Source organism: Lontra canadensis, unplaced genomic scaffold (assembly GCF_010015895.1).
Source record: "Lontra canadensis isolate GAN:19392208 unplaced genomic scaffold, GSC_riverotter_1.0 scaffold38, whole genome shotgun sequence".
Taxonomy (NCBI): Eukaryota; Metazoa; Chordata; class Mammalia; order Carnivora; family Mustelidae; genus Lontra; species Lontra canadensis.
The window spans coordinates 6,566,242-6,577,381 of record NW_022631032.1 but is presented as its reverse complement, the minus strand read 5'-3'; the positions used below and the strand labels follow the sequence as shown (position 1 = coordinate 6,577,381).

Below are 11,140 nucleotides of genomic sequence, written 5' to 3'. Positions count from 1 at the left end.
AAGTGACCAGAGGTATCCGAGTTGTTTATTGGACACGTGATGTAAACTTAGGCACTTCCTCCAGCAATCCCAACCTCCTCTTAGCACAGCCCTTTTGGGAGTTTCCTTTTCCAGGGCTTAGTCGCGCTCCTCCCGCCTTTTTGGTTCTTCTTCGTCCTCCCTCAGAGACTGGGGTCTCCCGCCTCAGTTTCTTCTCCAGTACCCGCGAGGTGGGTGCCCCAGTGCGGTACCCCAGCCTCTTCCCAGCTCGCGGCACCTGCCCCGCCTTCCAGCCCCGGGCCGGCTCGCGCGGCGCAGGCGCACCGGCCGCGGCCCTGAGGCCGAGCGCGACCTCAGCAGCTTCTGCCTCCGCCTCCTGCAACCGTATCCGCGCGGGGCTAGTCGGCGGTCACCGAGACCGCGCTGGGCAGAGGCCCCGCGGGCCGCGCGTCGCCATGGGCGCGGGCTGGAGCAGCGAGGAGGAGCGGCAGCCCCTGCTGGGGCCCGGGCTCGGGCCTGCGCCCGGGGCTGTCTGGAGAAGCCGGGAGGCGGCGGCGGCGGCGCTGCCCGCGGCGGCCCCGGGGCCCGGGCGGGTGTACGGGCGCCGCTGGCTGGTGCTGCTGCTCTTCTCGTTGCTGGGCTTCGCTCAGGGCCTGGTCTGGAACACCTGGGGCCCCATCCAGAACTCGGCGCGCCAGGCCTATGGCTTCTCCAGCTGGGACATCGCGCTGCTCGTGCTGTGGGGACCCATTGGCTTCCTGCCCTGCTTCGCGTTCATGTGGCTCCTGGACAAGAGAGGTGAGGGGCTCCGGGCAGTGCAGGCCAGTGCGGTAACTCCCCCGGCGAGCCAGAGACCGCCAGCCGCCGCCCTCGGTTTCGTCTTAAGGGTTATGTGAGGTGACCGAGTGTTGCTGGTATCCCATTCCAGACCAGGAACCCTCCGTCCCCAAAGCGACAGACATGGGGAGGCTTCTTTGCAGATACTGTATTTATGTTTACATCACTGTTGCCCATTATGCAACAGCAGAGATTAAGTGATCTCTAAATGTTCATGTTTTTGCACGATGTGGACATGAGAGCATTCCCGGGCACGTGCTATTTATGATTTTTACACCCGACCAAAATGACTGATGCTTTGACTTCAGAGGGATTTGGAGGTGTTGAGGGTGAAAGGTCAGAAAATAGACTGATGATGCCCAGATATGAGGAAGTATTGAGTTGGCTTTGCATAATAGATGACTCCAGCCCAGGGCTTTCGGGGAAACTATATCTGAGTGATTTGATTTCTCTAAAATGGTGCATGGCAGCTTTAGAGTGTGTGTTTATGACTAGGTCGTTGTGTCCGTTGAGATTTATGACTCTCAGATAAAGCGTGCCAGGTGAATGAAGACTCTCTGAGGAATAATGTTGGCAGACGTTTCTCCCTTTACCACTTGCCAGTGCGATTCTGTTAGGAGAAAAAAGAGGTCACACAACTAAATGATAAGGCATTGAAGTGTATCACACAGGTATGGGTAAATGATTCATGATCACTGTGATGTAGCTGCTTGAAAAGGAGGACAGTCTGAGGCATAGAAGTACAGCATCAACCAGAAAGAGTTTGATATACTCTAGTGTTTAGTCTGAGCATCAATTTTAAGACCATTGATGAGCTGGAGCACATTAAAAGTTGTGTGACAGGAATAATGACATAAAAATCATAATGTGTAAGATTAAGGGAAACAGGGTGTGTCAACCTTCACAAAAAGACTTGAGGCAGAATATGAAATATGCGAAGGCCGAGTAAAAGAGGAATTAGACTTACTGTGTGTAGTTCTAGAAGGAAGAACTAAATTGAGTGAAGCTACAAAAGGATGTAACTCAAAGCAATAAAGGAAGAACCTTCTAAGAACAAAAAGGTGTCGAGCCGTGGAAGGTATGTCTCGACTGGCATAGAACTTCCAGATAGAGTAAGTACTTTTGCAGAAGATGTGTGCTAGATGCTGAGGAAAGTTTTCTTGTACTGAATGGAAGTTTTCTTTTCTTTTTCTTTTTTTTTTTTTTTGAATTTTTTAAACGTTATTTATTTATTTATTTATTTGAGACAGAGCAAGAGAGAGAGTATGAACAGAGGGAAAGGCAGGGGGAGAGGCAGAGGGAGAGGGAGAAGCAGACTCCGTGCTGGCTCCATCCCAGAAACCAGGTATCATGACCTGAGCCGAAGGCAACTGGTTAACTGTCTGAGCCACCCAGAAGCCCCCAGATTGGAGGTTTTTTGTTTGCTTTTAAGCTGAATTATAGATGGTATTTGGATTTCACCAGTTTTTCCACTAATATCTTCCTCCCACCCCCGTTCCAGGATTCAGTGTAGGGTTCCAAACTGCATTTAGTTATGATTTCTACTTAATCTTCTCCAGTCTGTGACAGTTCCTCTGTCATTCCTTACAAAGTTGGCTAAATTTAGGGGAAAATGTTATTTTGTTCTTTCTTTTTATTTACATTTTTGCCAGGAGCATTTTCCAATATTATTTTCTAAATTTAACCAACCTTGTTTTTATGGTAGAAGAATGTTAATTTTTACCTTTTTTATTATAATTGTATGAACTATCTGGCTAAATTAGGGACTACCTGTTCACTTTATAAAATAAGTTACTTTAGGAGTTCTTCAATAGTTCCTATAGCCACATAGGGAATTCAATTTTATATTCACCATTGGTTGAAGCAAAGGAAAAGAAATTTTAAAATTCTCTTTTAAGAAGTGGTTTTCCTTTTCAGTAGGAGAAAGCTAATATACTTTCATATATTGGCTGTCCTGCTGCAGATGTCCTGTCTGCATACATAGAAAGTAAGTTCCAACATTTTAAAAGATCTTGCTCCCCAGAGGGTAGATAGTTGTCTGGTCTTCCTGCTGTCATGGGTCCCAGCCAGCTTAGCATAGAAGACTGGTTATTTCCCTAAGATGGGTTTTGTGCCCTCTTACCCATTTTCATTTTTCAGCAGAGATTAAAAAAAAAAAAAAGAAGACTAGCTAGTGAGATAATAGGAGAGCCAAGAGCAAGTGAGCCCTAGAAGCCAAGTGAAGAAAGTTTCAGGGAGATAGTACCTAAATGTGTACTAAGTACTGGGAAGATAGATTTCACAGAACCTATATTCTAATGAGGAGATCTAGGCAACAAACAAAATTAAATATTTAGTATGTCAGATGGTGATAAATACTATGGAGGACTATAAAACAAGGCAAGAGAGAAAGAGAGGAGGTCATGATTGAAGAATGGAATGCTTGAAATTGAGATTGTCGTGGATGCAGTCATAGTAAAGACAAGGTCAGACTATGAACAAGAGAACAGACTACTGAGGTATAGAGTAGAGGACATAATCATAGAACAAGAAGTCAGGACTGGGAGGTAGGGATGTTGAACTGATCATCTAGTGGATATCAGGTTTATGAAAAAGTAGTGTCATAGGGTAGAATAACGAGCCACAACATTTGCAAGTGGTGAGGGTGAATACCCTGGAGATAGATGTGTGGTAGTTTCTAGACAGCTGCAGCAAGGACTTTTGAGTATGAGAATTAAATATAATTAGATCGATGGCTGTTCTGGCCATGATGGAATATTGGGAACTGGATTTCAGTGTAATTTTCAACTAAAAACAAAAAATTAAAGTATATGAAAGTATATGAAACAAAGTTTTCAGACATTGGACAACAGGCAGGATAGGTTGGTGATCCCTATGAATGTTTCAGCCGACTACCTGGAGAGAATTTCCAGGTATCAATGTAGAGATGGGAAGCCTAGACTGAGTATTACAGTTTCCCTAGGTTGAGGAGACACTTAAGAATTGCAAGAGACCAACTTAACTAGAATACTTAGGGTGGAATACCAGAGAGGGAAGAAAGCTTTACAGAAAGCTCTGGATCTATACAGAGTTTCTCTTGAGTCTTCAGCCGATAACTGGTCGGCAGATACTTGTGAGCAAAAAAGAACAGGTGGAACAATTCCCAAAGTTCACACAAGGCTTGGAATAGTTCACAATCCCAAGACCAGAAAGGGAGAAACCTCAAAATGTGTAAGAGGTTGGGTTGAATACTCATAGGGGCATTGCCTCAGTAGTAAAGACAAAAGAACCCTGGGCTAAAGAATGCTCTGGTTTCACCTAATAAAGTGTAAAACTATGCCTCAGAAAGATCAAAAGTAACTCAGCTATATCTCACAATATCATTCACAAACGTTTGAAAAAGTGCAAAAAAAAAAAAAAAAACCATCATCCAACGAGGTAAAATTCAGAATTCCTGACATTGAAATAAAAATTTACAAGCATGCAAAGAAGCAGGAAAATACAACTCATAAAGAGGAGAAAAAGCAATGAATACAAACAGATCCCAAAATGACACAAATGATAAGTTAGTAGACAGAAACATGAAAACAACTACTTTAGATATTCTATGTATGTTCAAGAAGATAGATGAAAGCATGAACATGTTAAGGAGAGACACAGGAAACATAAAAAGACCAGCATTAAAAGACCAACATTACGTTTCTATAGATGGAAATGCAATATGACAAAAAAAAAAAAAAAAAGGTGTACTGGACAGGATTTAATAGCAGATCAGACATTGCAGAAGAAGAGATTAGTGAACTTGAAGACAGCAATAAATACTATCCAGAATGGAAGCGAGTGGGGCAAAAAAGATTACAAAGAAACAAACAAAAACTCCACCAGCATCAGTGAGCTGTGGGACTGTTTTAAGTGACCTAATATACATGTAATTAGGAATCTAGAAGAGAAGAGAAAAGGGAAGGGCATAGAGTAAGATGAGGGTGGGTTCCTCAAATTGGAGAAATAATGGCAAAAAAATTCTGTATTTATAAACCCACAACTCTAAGAAATACAAGAATTCTAGCAGAAGAAACATGAGGAAAACTACACTGAAGCACATCATAACCATATTGCTTAAAACCAGAGAAAATCTTAAAAGCACTGAGAAAAGAGACCAAGGGAGCAGAGAGCTACAGTGATCTGGAAATGCTGGGGAAGCAGGGTCATGGGCGGGGGGGGGGGGGGGGGGGGGGAGTTTTGGTGGGATTAAGAAGGTGAAGAGAACTTTTGGAGAAGGGCTTGAGAATGTAGGGATTCCACTGATTCACTGATTGTGAGCCTTCCAGGAGGCACAGTGGCAAGGTTTCAGGAGTTGGGGAAGCTGTAGAGATGAGTTCAGATTAGGGGACATATGAAGCCACATTTGTACAGGGATGACCTGTGAATCTTGGGTCTCCCACGACTGATGTAGATGGGAAAAACAGGCACAATGTTATTGTTTCTGATGGTTTCCAAAGCAGTTTGGGGTGGCAAGGCTGTGGCTTTTGGGGATATGGAGACTAGAGGTCTCCTCACCAAGAACAAATAAGAGCTTGTCTTCTTTCTGATTGATGGAAGAGCCTGAGAACAGTCTTACCAGATGAACTTTATAGCTATAATTAATTTCCTATGCATCCAGTATGGATTTGTGTGTGTGTGTATGTGTCTCTCTCTCTCTCTCTCTGTGTGTGTGTGTGTGTTCCAGTTAACTTTGCATCCTGATTTTTTAGACAAACCTGTTATAGCAATGCCATTCCTGTGCCAAATATGTTCCCAGCAAAAGGAATTATTTCATCCATGGGAAGGAAGCTTCCTGCAGTGTCTGTGCCTTATTCTTTTATTTTTTATTTTATTTTTATTTATTTATTTGACAGAGAGAGATCACAAGTAGGCAGAGAGGCAGGCAGAGAGAGAAGAAGGGAAGCAGGCTCCCTGCTGAGCAGAGAGCCCAATGTGGGGCTCCATCCCAGGACCCCGGGATCATGACCTGAGCCGAAGGCAGAGGCTTAACCCACTGAGCCACCCAGGCGCCCCTGTGTCTCTGCCTTATTTGAATAGAATTTATTTTTATTTTCAATCATGTTTGGTTTTCTGAAATTGTTCTAATACCTTTTATCAGATGGTTTTTTGCATTCACATCCTAATACTGTAATCACTTGGGATCTATTTATTTACATAAAAGTACTAGATGTCTCATAGGCTTATTTTCCTGGAGTCCTCCTACCCCTCCTTCCTAAAGTCAGTTGATTTTATTTTGATTACATGAAATTATAGAGTCCTGCCTTGTTGAGATTCAAATGAGATAAAACATTTTATTTAGAATTGAGCATCATCTGGGGTGGGTTAAGTAATAATTGGCAACAATTAAAAATAAGCAAGAAAGCCACAAGCTGTAACTGTGAGGCTGCTTTAATAATCAGCTTTTCAGAACTTCTTTATTATGAAATGTATATATTTAGCTGTTATATTATCATTTATTTGATAAAAACTATAATTGCATAGAAAAGTGTGCCAGCCTTAAGCAGTAATAATAGAAAACTGGGTTATTTGGACTATATGGTCATAAACAATGCCTCACTGCTTACTTAGTGATTGCTTACCTTAATTATAAACCAAATTCTTAGGAAAAAAATAAATATCATGTAGAGGGTAAAGCCTTATAGTCCCAAATCTATAACCTTTTAATCAGTATCTCATAGGACACCCCATATACCCTTATAAGAATAACATTTTGCGAGTTTAGCATATTTATGACCATGGAGTATACTTTTTATTAATTATACTCTATTTCCCATGGCTATAATGTGGGTTTAAAATTTGCATTCTGTTAGTAGAAGCAGTAAATGAGCAGTATGTATGCATTACTTCTTACTGAGAAGCACAATTTTCTATGATATTCCTTCTGCCAAATTCTATTAATCATATCAAATCATATAAGAATATTATAAAGCTAACTCAGTTCGTATCACAAATTACCCTCAATGTGGCATGTGTGTGCCTGATCCAGATCCCGAGTTTATTTTCCTTGCTATGTTTAATCTGCATAATTATAGTTTTGTTGACTTTCAATTTCCTTGGTTAAGAAACAGAATTCAGCTGAGTGAATTTAAAGTTCTTACTGGCTTTATTCAACGATTCACAAATCGGGCAGGATCTCCTCTAGCATAAAGAAAGGAGTTCCGGGGCGCCTGGGTGGCTCAGTGGGTTAAAGCCTCTGCCTTCGGCTCAGGTCATGATCCCGGGGTCCTGGGATCGAGCCCCACAGGGGGCTCTCTGCTCAGCAGGGAGCCTGCTTCCCTCCCCACGCCCCGCCCCCGCCTGCCTCTGTGCCTGCTTGTCATCTCTGTCAAATAAATAAATAAAATCTTAAAAAAAAAAAAAAAAAGAAAGAAAGAAAGAAAGGAGTTCCAAGGGCTGTACAAAATGAAAGACTTTTACAGGCAGAAGGGACCGGGAACAAGAATGTTATGCTAGCAAAAAGTAGACTGTTGGGGCAAAGTCATTTTCCTTTAGGGGCTTGGAGGGAGTCTATCAAGCAGATCGCCTCACTAGCACTGATTGATTAGAATAGTGTTCCATTTCTGGGAGAACCAAACCTGTAATTAAGTCAAGGCAGTTTGGTGGCATGAGGCTTAGCATGAGCAATTCCATTTTGGGCCTGTTGTCTTATTTTAACACCTTCAAGTAAAAAAGCCCTTTGAAAACCAAAGTGCTTAACTATCTCCCCTCTGTCAAAAAGAGCCCTGGGGAAAAAAGAATAATTTAGATTTAAAAATTTGCATTCAGTCTATTCACTATGAAATGGTTTCAAGGAGGCATTGAATTTGGGAGAAACTGGAAGAAATGTTGCCGCTTTTCCCACATGCTCAGCATGAGCCACCTGTGTGATGTGACTGCCGCAAATAGATGGCATTAGTGTAGTAGTGACAGAGGCGTGGCTTTCCAGCAAGTAGGAATGTATAATCCCATTATATTACTCTGCCATAGCTAGAATATTGTGTCTAATTTTGATTACCTTATTTTAGTATTTTTATATTTTTTACCTTGTTATCCATGTGACCGACCACTGGCACACATTTTTAAAATAATTGATTATATCTGGGACAGAAAGGGAAACGCTACTTGATCCATATTATACAGTCCTAAGCCATGCCTTTTTTTTTTTAACAGTATCATTCTATAAATTGAAAGCCATCTGGTAAGTCAAGAAAAATAAGAAGACCATTGTTGTATTCATAACCAAAGGTTTCTAAAGGACCACCTCATATAACAAGCATTAGCTTGTCCTGATTATTAGATAAAATACAAAATTGGCCAATTGTCATTTTTCAAGAAAATTGAAAGCCATGACCTTTCTACCTTAAACTATCTAGGGGCACTTTAGAGTTTTTGCAGCTTGCATTTGAAAATAGGAAATTTCATATTGGAAGTATTAAACTAAAATACCTAGTCCTTTAAAATTATTTTTTGTATTTTTTACTGTTATATGTGAACAAAACATTGTAGCCATTCATTTTGAAAAACTGCACCTAATGGAGCTTCTTTCTTGATGTGATCATTCAAGTTTTCTATTAATGTTAGAATCATTTCATTTTCAGCATGGAGAATTTTTTTCCCTATGTGTGAATTTTTAGCAAAAAGTTAAAATATTAGAATATAATATAACTGTAATTGAGTAAAAAAAATCCTTGCTCTTAACACTGGACTTCATAGGAAAAGAATATAAAAATTACCCAGATTTTTTTTTGTTTCCCTCTAGGTCTTCGGGTAACTGTGCTTCTGACATCCTTCCTTATGGTTTTGGGAACTGGTCTAAGATGCATACCTGTATCAGACTTAATGCTTAAAAGAAGGTAAATCCTATAAATAACTTACGTTTTTCCCCACGTTTTTCTTCTTTTGTTATGAGTATATATGTTTGGTTATAAGCTTTTAGTAAATGGTTCTATTTTTTTAAATAATATTTTTAAAGATTTTATTTATTTGAGAAAAAGAGAGAGAGCACACAAACAGGAGAGGGGGGAGCAGGCTCCCGGCTGAGCAGGGAGCCTGACACGGTGCTGGATCCTGGGACCCTGGGACCATGACCTGAGCCAAAGGCAGACGCTCAGCTGACTGAGCCACCCAGGTGCCCCTAAACGGTTCCATTTTTAAGAGGATCAGTAGAGGGTCATAGTTATATTAGCATTTATTTTTTCCCTACATGATTAAATCAGTGGACATTTCTTAACTGTCATATGGAAGATGACTGCACTAGTTTCTGTGTAAATAAAAAAAGAGCAAGTTAATCTTCATGCTATATAGGAGCTGTAATAACCACAGGAAAATAATGGTATAACATAAGGAAGAATGATGTAGCTAATGCAGCAGAAGAGGTACAAAATTGTCCTGAGAGACTGAGAGAAGTTTTGGTGGAGGGTATCAGAAAGAGTTTATGAAGGAGGTGATAATTAAAGTAGGCACTGAAGGAAGAATAGACCTGGGATTTGATAACAATAGGGAAAAAATATTGCAGAGTAGAGGAATAACAGGAACAAAGACATGGAGGCGGGTAAGCATAGGCCTCTTTGGGATAGTTAGCTAGCTGCATTTGTGTACAGTTGCATGTCCACTCCTGGGTCTGTGGATTTATTCTCAGAGGCTACAAGGTATACAAAGATTTTAAAGTTTTGTTTTCCTTTCAGTTAGAATATTAAAAATCATTTTACCACTAATAATCTGTAATTAAAAGATACTTTTATTGACCAGAATGTCATTTTCTTACATTAGTGTTTCTCAAACTGGGTCCTTGGATGTGATCTTGAAGGTCATTGAAAAGTTTTTCCTCTTTTAAAAAGACCCATAAATTATTCAGGTTTGGGAGACACTCATCTATAGGTTAAGGTATAAAAATGGGATGTAAATAGATGAGTTTAGAAAAGGTTATCCAGATTATGAGGGATCTTGATGCCATTAAGATGTAGAATTGTGATTCTGCGTGTATCTTGATGTAGAATTGTGTTTTCCTCACAGGGTAGTTGTGAGCCACTTAATTTTTAAGTGGCTCACAGCAGCAATAGGCTCTAACCTGTGTTGGGTAAATTACTGGTTTGAGGTATGTGGGATTGATTACAGAAAGTGGAGGTAGCTGGGAGGAGACTAGGAAAGAAGTGAGAGCCCAGACTGGAATCATTTTCTGTTTATTCATTTATCAGTTCACTTGCTCAACAAAATTCACTGAGCTCCTACTGTGTGCCAAGCTCTCTTCTGGACATGGGGAACACAGCAGAGAATACCGAAGACAGATCCTTGCCTCTTGGAGTTTACATTCTGGTTGGGGAGACTGGCACTAAACTAGATAAATAAATAAAATATGTACTGTGTTATGGAGGAAAAAATAAAATAAGAAAGAAAGATCTGAAATGTCAGGGGAAGGATGGTGAAATTTCAGAAAGAATGGCCAAAAATGAACAACCAACCAAAACAAAAAAACACCTTACTGGGAAGATAACTTTCGGGGGTAAGAACCCAGAGGAGTGGACCATGCATTATCTGGGGGCCAAGCATTCCAGGCAGAACAGCAAATGTAAAGTGCTGGAAGGAAAGAGCTCTCCTGGTAGGCAGGCTGGTGCGCCTGGAGCCAAGTGAGACATGAGAGGCTTCGTGGGAAGGGTGATAGGAAATGAGATCAGCACAGTTATGGGTGGTGGTGGGAGTGTGAGACAAGATCCTTGAAGACCTTAGCTATTTCTGAGCTAGGAAACCACTGGTGATTTTGAGCTGAGGAGAACCCTGGTCACAAGCTGCTTTGTGGAGAATAGATTGAAGCTGGAGGTCAAGGGCAGGAGTAAGAAGACCAGTTGGGGAGCCAGTGCAATAAATCAAGTGAGAGATGACGAGTTTCTGGAAAGCTAGTCTTCATCTCCTATCCTTTTGAGTGAGGTTTTAACAGGTAAGTTTCATTATTGTGTTTGAGATGTTCTTAATTTTTCAAACATATGGCAACCAGTTTTAAAATACAAATTTCAGTAAGCTTAACTTTAATAATGCATTCCTTTAAAAAGCCCATTAATGTTTTTATTAGCTCTTCTTCTGTTTTGAGCCATCCATACCGTTCTCTCTAGTCTTATTTCCCTTTATATCCTTTCCAGATATAAAACTCCAACAGTACTAAAGAATTGAGTCACCATCTTAGTGAAGAAGGTGATATGGAAAAGAAATAGAGCTCATAAAGAAATGTAAACAAAGATAGAGTAGATGAAAGAGAATTGCTAAAATAAAGAGTTCAGAGAGATTGAATCTTTGATAAAAAGAGGGTATAAATTTAATTTTCAATCTTTGCGTG

At 40.7% G+C, this 11,140-nt stretch overlaps 1 protein-coding gene across 2 annotated transcripts in view; it reads left to right on the top strand.

Moving 5' to 3' along the window:
* The window catches only part of SLC49A4 (solute carrier family 49 member 4), a 67,267-nt gene continuing 56,127 nt past the window's right edge, over positions 1 to 11,140 (top strand). Inside the window, exons 1-2 of one of the 2 annotated variants that reach the window (XM_032869514.1) lie at positions 1 to 777; positions 8,576 to 8,669. In XM_032869514.1, the coding sequence (XP_032725405.1) occupies positions 435 to 777; positions 8,576 to 8,669 (437 nt within the window). In that variant the 5' untranslated portion in view covers positions 1 to 434. The remainder of the gene's footprint in view (positions 778 to 8,575; positions 8,670 to 11,140) is intronic. The other variant, XM_032869513.1, reaches the window with a different exon arrangement.